Source organism: Geotrypetes seraphini, chromosome 10, assembly GCF_902459505.1.
Source record: "Geotrypetes seraphini chromosome 10, aGeoSer1.1, whole genome shotgun sequence".
Lineage (NCBI taxonomy): Eukaryota > Metazoa > Chordata > Amphibia > Gymnophiona > Dermophiidae > Geotrypetes > Geotrypetes seraphini.
The window spans coordinates 99244704-99260873 of NC_047093.1; the positions used below are offsets into that span (position 1 = coordinate 99244704).

General features: G+C 46.7%; 1 protein-coding gene across 6 annotated transcripts in view; it reads right to left on the reverse strand.

Annotated features, from left to right (window-relative positions):
* The window catches only part of RABL6 (RAB, member RAS oncogene family like 6), a 257386-nt gene that overhangs the window by 8069 nt on the left and 233147 nt on the right, over positions 1-16170 (reverse strand). For 4 of the 6 annotated variants that reach the window (XM_033960967.1, XM_033960964.1, XM_033960962.1 and 1 more), the window contains one exon: positions 7575-7630. In XM_033960967.1, coding sequence (XP_033816858.1) covers positions 7575-7630 — 56 coding nt within the window. Of the gene's footprint in view, positions 1-5713; positions 5916-7574; positions 7631-16170 lie in introns of those variants that run through there. The other 2 variants (XM_033960963.1, XM_033960966.1) reach the window with 2 other exon arrangements.

Genomic DNA, 16170 nt, shown 5'->3' on the forward strand with positions numbered 1-16170 from the left:
TTGAGGTCCCTGAGATCGAGAATGGGACGGAGGTCTCCCGTCTTTTTGGGTACCAGGAAGTAGCGGGAGTAGAATCCCTGCCCCCTTTGATCTGGAGGTACTTCTTCGATGGCATTGAGAAGGAGGAGGGATTGAACCTCCCTCAGGAGGAGGGGGGTTTGAGATGAGTTTGAAGCAGACTCTACGGGAAGGTTGTCCGGAGGCAGAGTCTGGAAGTTGAGAGAGTAGCCGTGGCGGATGATGTTGAGGACCCACTGGTCCGACGTGATGACTTCCCAACGGCTTGAGAAAATGGTGAGACGACCCCCGATAGGCTGTGGAAGAGGCAGCGAGGGTGGATGACTGGCTATGCCCTGGAGAGAAGAGTCAAAAGGGCTGAGATTGTTTAGCAGGCTGAGGAGGCTTGGAGGGTTGAGTGGCCTGAGACCGAGCCTGGGCATGGTGCTGCTGTTGACGGGGTCGCCGAGATTGTTGGGGAGGCGGATTGAGTGGCCTGGCTGAGAACCTCCGCTGGTAAGATGATTGAGGCCGATAGGGTCGAGCAGGCGGAGCCTTCTTTTTCGGCTTGATCAGGGTGTCCCACCTGGTCTCATGGGCAGAGAGTTTCTGGGTGGTGGAATCCAGTGACTCTCCAAAAAGCTCATCCCCGAGACAGGGGGCGTTGGCCAGGCGGTCCTGGTGGTTGATGTCCAGGTCGGAGACTCTGAGCCAGGCCAAGCGACGCATGGCTACAGCCATGGCCGAGGCCCGAGAGGTGAGCTCGAAGGAGTCGTATATCGAGCGGACCATATACTTGCGCATTTGGAGAAGGCCAGATATGTGCTGCTGGAATAGCGGGACCTTGCGCTCAGGTAGGTACTTCTGGAGGGCAGACAGCTGTTGGACCAAGTGTTTGAGATAAAAGGAAAAATGGAAGGAATAGTTGTTTGCCCTGTTGGCAAGCATGGCATTTTGGTAAAGTCTCTTGCCAAACTTGTCCATGGTCTTACCTTCTCTGCCAGGAGGGGTAGAGGCATAGACACTGGAGCCCTGAGTCTTTTTTAAGGTGGATTCCACCAGAAGGGACTCATGGGGCAATTGAGATTTGTCGAATCCTGGAATAGGGATGACACGGTAAAGGTTGTCCAGTTTACGGGGAGCTCCCGGTACCGTGAGGGGATTTTCCAAGTTTTTGTAGAATGTCTCCCGTAAGATGTCATGTACGGGAAGTTTGAGGAACTCTTTAGGAGGTTGCTCAAAGTCTAAGGCTTCTAAAAAGGCTTGGGACTTTTTGGAGTCAGATTCAAGGGGAAGTGACAGAGCAGCAGACATTTCCCTCAGAAATTTAGAAAAAGAGGATTGCTCAGGTTTAGAGGTGGCATCAGGTGCCGATGGTTCCTCATCAGATGAGGAGGGATCCTCCTCGGTACCGAGAGGAGTCTCCTCCCATAAATCAGGATCCCTGACCTCTGGTGCGTGTCGGGACACCGGGGTGGAGGGTGCGGTGTGGCGAGTCTTGGACAAAGATTTACCAGAGCGCACTGAAACGGTACCAGGGGAGGACGATCGGCGTCGTTCTCGGTCCCGAGAAGAGTGCCGTACCGCCTGGTGCCGAGTAGGATCCACTGTGGGTTGAGAATGAACCACAGGATCATCAGGAAGTTGTTGGGCCGAAAGGATCGGCATCGAGGTGTTTACCGGTACCGAAGGAGTGGACACCGGGGGCTCGGTGCGGGGCTCGGGCCGGTCTGGTACCGGAAGGAGCGGTGCCAGGATAGAGGGAAGCAGTTGTTCAAGCTGTTTCTTCAACTGCTCCTGAAGCTGAGTTTGTAGAATGGCCGAGATACGGTCATCTAGGGGTGGCATCGGAACCGCTTTCTTTTTCTTCGGTTCCTTGGATGCCGCTCCACGCCCCGGCGATGAGGAGGCCGATGACGAGGCACTCACCGTTATCGGGGCGGAGCGTTTACGGGACCGGTGCGATGCCGGTATGGACGGTGTCGTCACCGTAGCTGGAGGGCGCTCGAGGGAAGAGGAAGGCTTCTTAGCCGGCTTACCTGGCGCCAGTGGCGCCGATGCGGGATCGGTCGGTGTCGAGCTTGACGGTGCCGATTTCTGCGGTACCGCCGTTGAAGGTGATGAATCCATCGCCGACTCGGAGCCGAAGAGCAGGGTTTGCTGGATTCTTCGGTTTTTAAGAGTACGTTTTTGTAAAGTGGCACAGCGGGTGCAGGAATCTGCCCGATGCTCCGGACCCAGGCACTGCAAACACCAATTGTGTGGGTCAGAAACGGAGATCGGGCGTGCACACCGCTGGCACTTCTTAAAACCGACCTGCGGGGGCATGAAGGGGAAGATAGCCTCCGCAAAATCGAAGTCCGAGGCCTGTATAATGGCAACAGGCCCCGCCGGGGCAAAAACGAAAGAAACAATAAAAATCAAAGTTTTTTTTTTTTTTTTTTTTTTTTTTTGCAATTCAAAGAAAAAGGAAACCCGAAGGTAGAGGAAGAAAAATTGAGAACAAAAGCGCGAGCGGGAAGGCAAAAAGTGATTTCAACGGCCGTTGAAAAAATACACGCGTCTTCTTCGCTCCGCGGAAACGAAGAAACTGGGGACCACGCACTCCTCCGTCGGGCGGGAAGGCACTCGCGCACGCGCGGTGCGGCCAACTAGAAACTTCTAGTTAAAAGGTCCGTACCGAGGGCTCCGTCGGTGACGTCACCCATGTGTTAAGAATATGCTGCCTGCTTGTCCTGGGATAACACCTACTCCCTTCTCCCAGGAAAGCTGCTGTTGATGTGGAAGTCCCGTGAAGGGTGTCGGTGAAGGGTGTCGGTGCTGTAGATGGTTCTCAGAGATTCCTGTGGGCCGCACGGATGCTGTGATGTGGTGGCAACTTCGCTGCGTTCGGGGAATGGTGGAGATGAGATGTGTGGAAATCGAGTTGGAGGCTGCTGGTTCTAGCATGGACCTTTTTGTCAGCAATGGCAGCTTCCTACAGCTGTTTGAGAGGAAATTGGAGGCTGAGGTTACCAAGCCTTTCTGGTCAATGGAATGGATGAAAAGGGGCAGCTTCAATGGGAAAAGTCGAGACTGGCCCACCCCACCTGGATTAGTGGAAGTGGTAGCAGCCAGAAGCTGGGGAGGGGAAGGAGAGAGACTAAGGTTTTACTTTGTTGTTCTCCTGTTCTTTCAGATTTAGCGACCTCCCTCACACCTCATACCCCACATGCCTATCCTGTCCCATTCATTTAATCCCCTAGCACGCCCTGGCCCCTGAGAGTTAATCCTGACCGTTTTCTTGTCTGTGCGATCCATCTTGAGTGCTTTATCTTCTGTTGGGACTGGGAGGCAATGCTGGTTTGTACTTTCACCTTTCTGGCTCTATCTGTTGGGTTCTTTGGTGCTGTACATTAAATTCTGGTCTCCTTATCTCAATTTATAGCGGAACTAGAAAAGGTTCAAAGAAGAGCGACCAAGATGATAAAGGGGATGGAACTCCTCTAGTATGAGGAAAGACTAAAAAGGTTAGGGCTCTTCAGCTTGGAAAAGAGACAGCCGAGGGAAGATATGGTTGAAGCCTACAAAATCCTGAGCAGAGTAGAACGGGTACAAGTGGATCGATTTTTCACTCTGACAAAAATTACAAAGAGTAGGGGACACTCGAAGTTACAGGGAAATACTTTTAAAACCAATAGAAGGAAATATTTTTTCACTCAGAGAATAGTTATGTTCTGGAATGCATTGCCAGAGGTTGTGGAAAGAACAAATAGCATAGCTGGTTTTAAGAAATGTTTGGACAATTTCTTGGAGGAAAAGTCCATAGTCTGTTATTGAGAAAGACATGGGGGAAGCCACTGCTTGCCCTGTATCAGTAGCATGGAATGTTGCTTCTCTTTGGGCTTTGGCCAGGTACTAGTTTCCTGGATTGGCCACTGGGAGAATGGGCTACTGGGCTTGATGAGCCTTTGGTCTGACTCAGTAAGGCTAGTCTATGTTTTATCTTTTGTGTATTATCTATGTCACCTCTTTATATTTTCTATCAATAAACCTCCCATCTTGGGATCTTTCTTTAAGTTTATTATTATACTACCTTATGTCTGTGGTTACTCTACTGTGTATGTTTTCTTATAAACCATAAGTGGATGGTGTGGTATATAAGTGTTTAAAAAAAAAAGGTGATACATATACTGTACTAACTGTATTGTATCGTATTGTATTTTATTAATTGTAATCTGTAATTCACTGACTGTACTGTATCATCCTTGCCATTTGTATTCTGTAATTCGCTGACTGTCCAGCTCTCTTCACTGTGAACCGCCTAGAAGTCGTAAGATTATGACAGTATAGAAGAAATAAAGTTATTATTATTATTATTTTTTTAATTGGACTAACAATGTACTTTTTTATTAGTTTTTTTAAAGGTAATCCTTCTCCAGATCAGAAATAAGCAAATGTTGACAAATATCAGTAAATAATGTACAGGTGAAACATGAAAATATTCTAATGACAGTCTCACATGAAGAGGGAGCAGTAGGCAAGGACAGGATGGGTGGGTGGGAGGGAGACAGAGATAGGAAGATGACAAAGCAGTTGAACTTTGTGGTTTGTAATTCAAAAGAAAACCAAACTCTTTGTTAAGACCTATCTGATGGGTGTCAAAATATTTTATCATTTTGATTTCAAAGGTCTTACATTCCTGGATTAACTAAAAATTTCCTTTTAGTATTCTCACCATAAAATAATTGATGCAGTGTTGTTTTTCTGAAGTGTTGTTCGAGAGATGCGACATCCTGGTTGCCATTGCAATTTTTACTAAGATATCTGTGCAAATGGATCTTAGTCTTTAGCATCTGGCTTGTTTCACCAGTGTGGCACACTTTTTTATACTTTTTGCATTGGATGATATAGTTTCAAGTTTAAAGTTTATTAGGTTTTTATATACCGCCTATCAAGGTTATCTAAGCGGTTTTACAATCAGGTACTCAAGCATTTTCCCTATCTGTCCCGGTGGGCTCACAATCTATCTAACGTACCTGGTGCTATGGAGGACTGAGTGACTTGCCCAGGGTCACAAGGAGCAGCGCAGGGTTTGAACCCACATTAGGAGATGAGCATGGAAAGGATCTCCTTATGTTGAATATTTTTCCATTATGAGTGATTGTGAGTTCCTGTGAGATGTGTTGGCATAATTTGCAGCTTGTTATATTGCAGGAATTTGTGCCATTCTCTTATTTGTGGGTTTGTGTAGGGAGTTTATTTTTCACCTGTTTCCTGTTTCAGATTAGTAGGCTGACGGAAGTCCAGCATAGGTGGAGCTGGGAATATTTCATTCAGTAATTCATCCTCTTGGAGTAGTAGTTGTAAATATTTTATAATTTTTCTGTTTTTCCAGCTAAGGATTGTATGGAAAGATTAGGTTCTTACCTCAGTAATCTTCTTTCTAGTAAACAGACACTCCACTCCTGAACCTTGGGTAGTCAATCCCTTCTCATGACAATTCTTGTGAGGAGCTTCATTAGCATTCTTTTGTTCCACCTCACATCATTCTGAGCTGTCCTTCAATTCCTCAGTTTGTATCAAAGCAGATGGTCAGCCCTGGAGCATAAACAAAATAGGTGGGCGTATAGGGACACTCCCTGAGAAACATGTCTGTTCTACTCACATCATGAAATAGATAATCAAAACTTAACTATTTGCAATAGATAAAGTGAAAAACAAACAAGTCACCAACTTGAGCGTAACTTGCACTAATGGTGTGGGGAGATTTTATAGATATCTCCTAGCTTCTTCAACGCGGCAGTCACATCTTCTATCCTTGTCAAGGTTGGACAAAGGAAAGAAACAAGATGTCTGGATTCCCCGGCAACTTTGAGGCAGTAAGCAGACAAATGAACATCTGGCAGGGCAGACTTCAGGAATGGAGTATCTGTCTACTAGAAAGAAGATTACAGAAGTAAGAACTAGAAAAAGACACGGGGACTGTTTACCACGGTAAACCGCGGTCACTGTAGTAAATCCGCAGTAATGGGGACATTTGCAACTGGTTTACCGCAGGAATGGGGACAAGACCTTTCACCGCCCCACGGGAATGGGGACAAGACCTAGTGGTCCAGTGTCGAGAATGACACAGTGGATGTTACCCGCGGCTAGCTGCAAATAACCACGGGTAACCTGCCAAAACGGTGAAAGGTGCTCATCGCAGGTACGGGGACAAAGCCATCCACCACCCCTTGGAGCGGTGAATGGCCTTGTCCCCACAGCTAAGGAAGGGAACGTACGCGGTCACTGATCGTGCGCGGCCCCCTCCCTCCTTCCTATCTACCTATCTATTTCTCTCCCTCCCCCTTATCTTCCCAGCGCGTTTCAAGGTTTGAGACTTGTTGAAAGCCACCGGAGCGTATGTACAGTCACGTGTGTATGTGGGCAGAAGCTTCTCCTCTGACGCAACTTCCGGTTGCGTCAGAGAAGCTTCCGCCCACACACGCACGTGACTGCACGAACACTCCGGCGGCTTTCAACAAGCTACTCAAACCTTAAAATGTGCTGTGAAGGTAAGGGGAGGGAGGGAGATGCATGGACCGTGCGAGGGGTGCCGAGGGGCAGTGAGGTGGCGAGAGGGAAGGGTAGATGCTATGGGGACAGGGCAGTGAAGGGAACGGCGGGGACGGGGCAGTGAAGGGACAGCGGGGCCGGGCCAGTGAAGGGGACGGGGCGGTGAAGGGGATGGTGGTCCGGTGATGGAGCAGTAACGGGGACAGATTTTTCCCCCATGTCATTCTCTAGTCCAGAGGGACCCCTGGTTTCCCTCCTGCCCCTGCTGCCCTAGTGGTAGCCTTGGATTTTGCCCAGCCCACTCACCCCTAAAATACCTTATAGAAAAATTCCCTTATTTGATAGTTAGGCCCCAGCCAGTGCATCCCAGAATGCACCTGGCAGGACACTGCCATTTTGATGATGCAGCCCTGGAAAGAATAGGCATCCGTCCCTCCTCCCTCGCTCTCTATAAGGTATGTCAGGATCAAGAGGGATGGGGTAGTCCAAAGCTACCACTATGCCATCAGGGTCGACTGGTGGGGTCTGGCCAGTTTAGGGGGGAGAGGTCCACTGGACCACCAGAGCCTTTTCTGAGTGGGCTGGAAAGGGTCCACCAGACCACTAGGGAAATTTATTTTTAAAGGTGGTGGTGGGGAAACAACAACGTTTGGGGGAAAGAGAGGTGCACAGTGATAGGGCCAGTTTTTATTTATTTTTCTTTTTTTAATTAATAGGGAAGGGGATGAGGTAAAGAATACAGTGGCATGCTTTTTTATTTATTTATATTTTTATATCAACTTCCCTGTCAGTGCCTGATCAAATCAACACTCATGCATTGACAGGAAAATTAGCACAGAATGTTGAGCATCTAAATAATACTGGAATATTAACACCCTATCAATTTGAATGCTCACTATCCTGAGCATGTCACAGTTATTTTTTGCACTAGATTTGAAGTAGAATTTGATTCTACTATGAACATTTGAGCATTGGCCTATTAGGTTTCCAAAAAGCTAAGTGACTGAGAAGACACAGATTCTATCAGAAAGAACTCTTACCTCTTTGCTTTTTTTCTTTTTCTTTTTCTCCTTGGAAGGTTGTTTGCTCTCTTTCTCTGTTAAGACAAAATGACACTTGGTCCATCAGTCTCAGATATAGTCTTAACTGGTAGTACAAAGTGCAGGAAATAAGGAACTTTTAAACCAAACTAAACATGTTATTCATTTTTCCCCAGTATGAAAAGTTTAGATAAGATGGGCAGGAGGAAGATAAAGGGTGATTTAGGGCCACATGAAATCATAGAAGACCAATAGTTAGGAACTGAAAAGCAGGGTAGAGGCAAGACCACAGAAAGACAGCAGCCAGAGTGGTACCTGTTGTATGAGACAACAGGAAACAAATGAGATGTGCAGGAATGGAAAATGGTAGGAAAAAAAAACAGCTGCAAAACCATAAAGACACAACTGTGCAAGAGAAACTATGGGGGATATTACTGGTTACTGGGGGGAGGAGCAGATGCACATACCCTATTAGTACAGAGGTTTCATTTAGACTGGTTTTAGCTAGTCTAAATAGCACAGTTACTTACTATATTATCTAGGGATAGCATGTGGGTGACGTCATTCACGGAGCCCCGGTATGGACAGCTGCTAAAGTGCACGGGTACTTCAAGAAGTTTAGAAAGTTCGCGACTGACTGCACCGCACATGCGTGAATGCCTTCCTACCCGATGTAGGCAAGCAGCTCCTCAGTTCAGTAAGCCAGCTAAGAAGCCAACTAGGGGAGGTGGGTAGGTTGTGAGAATATCTGCCTGATGTCCCTGGATAACGCGTGCTATGGTAAGCAACTATGCTTTATCCCAGGTCAAGTAGGCAGTTTATTCTCACACATGTGAGACTTCCAAGCTAACCAAAATAAGAGAGAACAAAAATGGGATGGTGGGAGAGTTGGCCTTTTAGGAAAATAAAGTTTGTAATACCGCTTGGCCGAAGTGTCCATCCTATCTGGAAAAGGATTCCAGACAGTAATAATAGGTGAAAGTATGAACCGAAGACCAAGTAGCAGTTTACCAGATTTCATCAATACGGGTAGAGCAGAGAAAAGCCATTGAAGCTGCCAAAGCTTGAACCTTATGGAATGTGACACGACTCTCCAGCTGCAGCCCAGCCTGAGCCTAACAAAACGAGATGCAAACAGTCAACCAATTGGAAATCGTTCTTTTGGAAACAGGATGCCCCAATTTGTTAGGATCAAAGGAGACAAAAAGCTGGGGAGATGATCTATGTGATTTATTCCATTGGAAATAGTAGGCCAATGCTCATTTGCAGTCCAGAGTATGAAGAGCTGTTTCTCCAGGATGAGAATGAGGCTTGGGAAAAAATAGAGACAGAACAATCGATTGAGATGAAACTCAGTGACAACTTTCAGTAAGAACTTCGGATGAGTGCAGAGCACCACCTTGTCATGATGGAATGCTTGAAGTTCACTCACTCTGCGAACAGAGGTTAGAGAAATGAGGAAAACCACTTTCCAAATAAGATATCTGAGATGAGCCAAAGACATTGGTTTAAATGGAGGCTTCATCAGTCTAGCAAGTACATTAAGATCCCAAACTACTGGAGGTGGTTTGATATTGAAAAGACCTTTCGTGAATCTGGAAACCACCGGATGAGCAGCGAGGTATTCCATCCACTGGCTGATGAAAAGCAGCGATTGCACTGAGATGGATTCTAATGGAAATGGACTTGAGGCCAGAATGCGACAAATGCAGGAGGTAATCCAAAACTGAAGAAAACCTAACCAACAAGCAACTAAACCATTCACACTTAACAGGCAGACCACACCAATCACTCTATCCCCAAACCATTTTAACAGGCAGACCACACTATCCTCTAACATTTAATCAGACTGACCTCTCTAGCACACTAACAAGCAGGCAACCTTAACTGACAATTAACTAACTACTCTATCTCCCAGACCAAGAACTAACTATCTACCTCTATCCCTCCAACCTCAACACTTTCTGACAACACCTAACAGCCCCCATCCTAACAAATATAAAAAAAACAAACCAAAAAAACAACTTTTGTAAATGGCAGGTAGAACTAGAAACAGCAAGACTTCTATCAAGACAGGCAGTCCAGTCACCGAAAGTACCCAGGGGATGGCTACGGTCTTTGTACAGATGGAAGGGAAGCCAGGACGGAGGGCAGAGGTCTCTGTACAGACAGAGGCCATCCCCTCAAAGATGTCTACAGTCTCCACACAGACGGAAGGAATGGATCAGCCAGATGAAAGCCTTTTGCTAGAGCTGAGGAGCCTGAGAGAGGAGGTTCAGCGCTTAAGATGTATCCAAGACGACGAGACCTTCATCGATGGAGTCATCCAGGAGCTGTCTCAGATCGCCGAACAGGAACCTGACAAGACCATCCTAGAGACACCCAAAGCATCCAAACCTGCAAACTTGAGACCAACCGTCGGAATACAGGAAGTGGCTGGGGACGCTGATTCCTGGCAGCTGGCGACTTCCTCCATAGGAAAACGCAGAAGACCTTATTCTGTCTCTTTCTCTCACATACAGGGCGGCTCTACATCAACACCACAAATCACCCTGAGGAACAGATATCAGCTGCTACAGGAAGGTCCTGACAACGAGGAACAGGAAGTTGTTCAGCAGACGGTTCCAGTTCCGGAGTCAACAGATCGTCCCACCCCTAAGAAACGCAGAGTGGTGGTCATCGTGGATTAGCTGCTGAGGGGCACCGAGGGTCCAATTTGTAGATCAGACCTGCAAACAAGAGAGATCTGCTGTTTGCCAGGAGCCAGGATCCGGGATGTAACCGCTTGCCTGGACAGACTCATCAAGCCCCGTGACCATTCCCCATGATTCTCATCCACGTCGGAACCAACGACACCGCCAGGAGCACCCCGGAGAGCATACCTGAAGACTTCAGAGCCCTGGGTGAGAAGCTGAGGAGGATGGATGCGCAGGTGGTCTTCTCCTCGATCCTCCCAGTAAGGGGCAAGGGCAGTGTCAGGGAGGATCGCATCCAGAGGGCAAACAACTGGCTGCAGGGATGGTGCAAGGAGATGAACTTTGGGTTCTTGCACCATGGAGAGGCATTGCAAGGACTACAGGGACCAGACGGGTTACACCTGACCAGAAGAGGGAAGAATGTCCTTGGACACCGTCTAGCCCGCCTACTACACAGGGCTTTAAACTAGGTAAGTTGGGGGAGGGTACGGGCACAAACAACCTACCTGGCAAGCTAAACTGCCAATACTTTTTTGAGACTAAGGTAAGTAAACACCAATCTGGGTCAGGGGAGAGTATACACACTTTCGAGTCTGGGGTTGGCTCACATTATAATTCTGGGTCACATTATAATTCTGTGTCTAAGGGGAGTACACATTGTAATTCTGGGTCTAAGGGGAGTACATATTGTAATTCTGGGTCTAGAGGGAGTACACATTGTAATTCTGGGTCCAGCGAGAGAACACACATTGCAAATTGTACTAAAGGAGTTCAAGTAGCCCAAGCGGGAATACCCCCACAGGGTACACACATTTCCGAGTCTGGGATAGGAACACACTGTAGTTCTGGGTCTGGGGAGTCCGGGATAGGTGCACGTTGTAACTCTGGGTATAGGGAAAGTACAAAACATGCGAATAATGCTAAAGGTGTCCAAGTAGCTCAAGCGGGAACATCCCCACTGAGACATAACAAACATACAACATGGAGGGCTATGTACGTAAACGCCCACAGTCTGGGAAACAAGATCCTGGAAATAGAAACAGAAATGAGGAATGCCGACCTGGATGTGGTGGCGATATCTGAGACCTGGCTCACGGATTCCCATGGGTGGGACATGGTCATACCGGGTTACAACTTGCTTCGCCGGGACAGGGAGGGCAAAATGGGAAGAAGTGTAGCATTATATACTAAAGATGACATTAAGGTCACCAGAATCACAGATGTCCACTACACTGGGGAATCCCTTTGGGTAAATTTGGCCAGAGGGAAGGACAAATGCCTGTATTTTGGCGTAATATACAGACCCCCAAGACAACAGGATGACCTAGATATGGAATTAATCGGCGATATAGAGAATATCACCTTGCGTGGGGACACAGTATTGTTAGGTGTCTTCAACATTCCTGATGTGGATTGGGACACGCTTTCCTCTGCTTCCGGCAGCAGCAGGAGGCTATTAAACTCTATGAAGGGAGCAAAACTCAGGCAACTGGTGTTGGAACCAACAAGGGATCAGGCAATACTGGACCTGATACTTACCAATGGAGAAAGTGTCACAGAGGTCTCGGTGGGCGACACATTGGCCTCCAGTGACCACAACATGGTATGGTTTAATCTCAGGAAAGGTTTCACTAAATCTACCACACTGACCAAGGTTCTCAAATTCAAGGACACAAACTTCAAAGAAATGGGAGACTTCGTTTACCAGGTGCTACAAAGCCAAGCAGAAACCGATAACATGGAAGAAATGTGGTCGACTTTGAAAGCCACCATACAAGAAGCAACAAACCGCTATGTTAAATCAGTAAGTAAACGGCAAAGGAACAATAAGCCACAGTAGTTCTCTGCGGAGATTTCGGACCTCATCAAGGAGAAGAAAAAAGCATTCATCTCTTACAAACAATCAAGGAAACAGGACTCTAGGGAAGTCTATCTGGCCAAGTCAAAAGCCGTCAAAACAGCAGTTAGGGAGGCCAAATTCCGCATGGAGGAGTCTCTAGCGAAGAACATCCAGAAAGGAAATAAATCCTTCTTCAGGTATATCAGTGACAGAAATAAGAACTCAGGCGGGATAGTACGTCTTAGGAAACCAGACGGAGACTATGTAGAAGCGGACTCGGAAAAAGCCCAACTGTTAAATGAATACTTCTGCTCAGTCTTCACCCGCGAGGCGCCAGGACTCGGCCCTCAGCTACAGACAAGGGTTGACGCAGATGACCCGTTTAGTAATTTTGAATTTATACCCAGCGGTGTCTACTGCGAGCTGTCAAAGCTTAAGGTTAACAAGGCAATGGGGCCTGACAACCTACACCCCAGGGTGCTCAGGGAGTTGTGTGATGTCTTGGCGGAACCGCTATCCGCGCTCTTCAATCTCTCCCTTAGTACGGGTAACGTCCCGTTGGACTGGAAGACGGCTAACGTCATTCCACTCCACAAGAACAGCTCCAAGATGGAGACAGCAAACTACAGACCGGTGAGTCTCACATCAATAGTGTGCAAACTAATGGAAACTCTAATCAAAAGCCAATTGGATACGATCCTGAACGAGGAAAATCTACGGGATCCCCGTCAACAAGGATTTACTAAGGGGAGATCCTGCCAATCCAACCTGATCAGCTTCTTTGACTGGGTGACGAGGAAGCTGGATTTTGGGGAGTCCCTAGACATCATATACCTGGACTTCAGTAAAGCATTCAATAGTGTATCACACCGCAGGTTGCTGAGCATGATGAGTTCTATAGGATTGGGTGACACATTGACGAAATGGGTTGGGAACTGGCTTGGAGGTAGGCTTCAGAGGGTAGTGGTGAATGGCACCCCCTCCGAAATGACGGAGGTAATCAGTGGAGTGCCGCAGGGCTCGGTCCTGGGCCCGATCCTATTCAACATCTTTATAAGAGACTTGGCAGAAGGGCTGCGAGGTAAAATAACATTATTCGCCGATGACGCCAAACTAAGCAATGTAGTGGGCAAAAGCACAACAGACATAAATTCAATGTCCGACAACATGATGCACGACCTACTCCTACTGGAGCGCTGGTCTAGGTCCTGGCAACTCAGCTTCAATGCCAAAAAATGCAAAGTCATGCACCTGGGCAGCCAAAATCCATGCAAGACTTACACCCTTAATGGCGAGATCCTGACAAGAACTGAAGCAGAACGAGACTTAGGGGTGATCGTCAGTGAGAACATGAAAACTGCCAATCAAGTGGAGCAAGCTTCATCCAAGGCAAGGCAAATCAAAGGTTGCATATGCAGGAGTTTCGTCAGCCGTAAGCCTGAAGTCATTATGCCATTGTATAGATCCATGGTGAGGCCCCACCTGGAATACTGTGTGCAATTCTGGAGGCCACATTACCGTAAGGATGTGCTGAGACTGGAGTCGGTCCAGAGAATGGCCACCCGGATGGTCTCGGGACTCAAGGATCTCCCGTATGAGGAACGGCTGGATAAGTTGCTCACTCACTCGAGGAACGCAGAGAGAGGGGTGACATGATCGAGACATTCAAGTATCCCACAGACCGCATCGAGGTGGAAGAAGATATCTTCTTTTTTAAGGGTCCCGCGGCAACAAGGGGGCATCCGTGGAAAATCAGGGGCGGGAAACTGCACGGGGACACCAGGAAATTCTTTTTCACTGAAAGGGTGGTTGATCGCTGGAATAGTCTTCCACTTCAGGTTATTGAGGCCAGCCGCGTGCCTGATTTTAAGGCCAAATGGGATAGACACGTGGGATCTATTCACAGAGAAAGGTAGGGGAGGGTCATTGGGGTGGGCAGACTAGAAGGGCTGTGGCCCTTATCTGCCGTCTATTTCTATGTTTCTATTTTTTAGTATAACACTGTCATGTGGTTGATTTTCTGGAAGCATCCAAGATGTCTCTGACAGGCTGAGAAAATTGTAGGTCAGTTGAAGTCAGCCAAAGAGATACTAAGCTGTCAGGTGCAAAGACTGCAGGTTGGGATGTAGAAGAGAACCATGACTCTGCGTAAGAAGAGATGGAAAAATTGGCAGTGATATTGGCTCCTTGATGCTGAGTTGAAGGGAGAACCGTGGTTGTCTGGGCCATTGAGGATCATTGTGGTAGACTCCTGTTTGAGCTTGACAAACATTTTGAGAATAGGAAAGAGTGGAAACGTATAAAGGAACTTGTGTGTCAAATCCAGGAGAAAAGCATCCACTTCTAGGCGATGAGCCGAATATAGTCTAGAGCAAAAGCGGGGTACCTTGTGGTTGTGGGGAGACATAAACAGGTCTAATTGAGGCGTCCCCCATTGAGAGAAGATATGATGGAGATCTGCTGAGTTCAGTGTCCATTCATGAGGTTGAAGAATGAGGCTTAGTTTGTCCACTAAAGAATTTTACAGAGAGTTGGATAGAGATCCTACCAGTGTTCTGCAACAAGAGATTGAAGATCTTTTGGCTAAGGCCAAACCATGAGGGTTTAATATCTGCATGAGAGTACAAATATCTGTTCCAGCAGTTCCCGGTTTTACCGTATATATACTTTATACCAAAAATTCATAAGACCTTTATTAACCCTCTGGGACGTCCTATAGTCTAAGGAAGAGTTCACTGCTGGAACCACTGTCCCAATATGTGGACTTTATTTGAAACCAAGTGTTGGGAATGCTAAATCCTTGTGAGGGATTCAACTCATTTCATTCAAATGATTCACAATGTACAGGGTGATCAGTTTTCTGAAGCTTTATTAGTCACCACTGATGTAACTGCACTTTATACCAACATACCCCAAAGAGAAGCTTATGGGGTGGTAGCCCATTTCCTGTCATAGGGTACCAATTTGTAGACAAGCAAAGGTTGCTAGTTACTATGGTTGAGAAGGTGATATATAACTACTTTAAATTTGAGGATAAAATATACTTGCAGACCAAGGGAGTGGCGATGAGGGCCACAGTGGCCCCATCAATAGCGTGTCTTTATGACACTGTTTGAATAACAGTTTATATACACTTCCAATTATCATCAACATATCCTCATGTGGAAATGATTCATAGATGACATAATCATGCTGTGGTCTGGCACAGAGATTTTGCTGCGAGAATTCCTGTCTGACCTTAATCACTACGATCCTAACTTAAAATTTATGTATAATATTGAACATCAGAGCATTTCATTTTTAGAACAGAAGTTAGAGACATCAGTATTCAGAAAGAGTTCAGATAGGAATAACTTTTACATTACCAGAGTTACCATCCAAAACCTCTGCGTAATAGCATCCCTACGAGACAATTTTTAAGATTGTGATGCTTGTGCTCTAGTAAAAGTGGGTTTAGAATCCAAGCCCAGGGTATGGCGGATCATTTCAAACAGTGGGGATATCCAGTCAAAATAATTAAAATGGCCTATAAAAGGGCAGTTAAACTGTCACCTGGAATGGCTTCAAATCCTCAACATAGAAATTCTGAAATATTTACACTATGTATACTACCTCATTCCAGGGAATCCCGTACTATTAGAAATATAATTTCTAAACATTGGCCAATCCTGTGAGTACATCTTATTTAATATCTTCATAAATGACCTGGAGGATGGAACATCTAGTGAGATCATCAAGTTCGCAGATGACACAAAGCTATGCCGGGCAATCAAATCGTAGAAGGACAGCGAGGAACTCCAGAGCGACTTGAGCCGATTGGAAAATTGGGCAGATAAATGGCAGATGAAGTTTAATGTGGAAAAATGCAAAGTCATGCACTTAGGCAGAAAAAATAAGGAACACAAGTACAGTATGTCAGGTGCAACTCTGGGGAAAACCGAACAGGAAAGGGACCTGGGCGTATTAATCGATAGGACCCTGAAGCCGTTGGCGCAATGTGCGGCGGTGGCAAAGAAAACGAATAGAATGCTAGGCATGATAAAGAAGGGAATCACGAGTA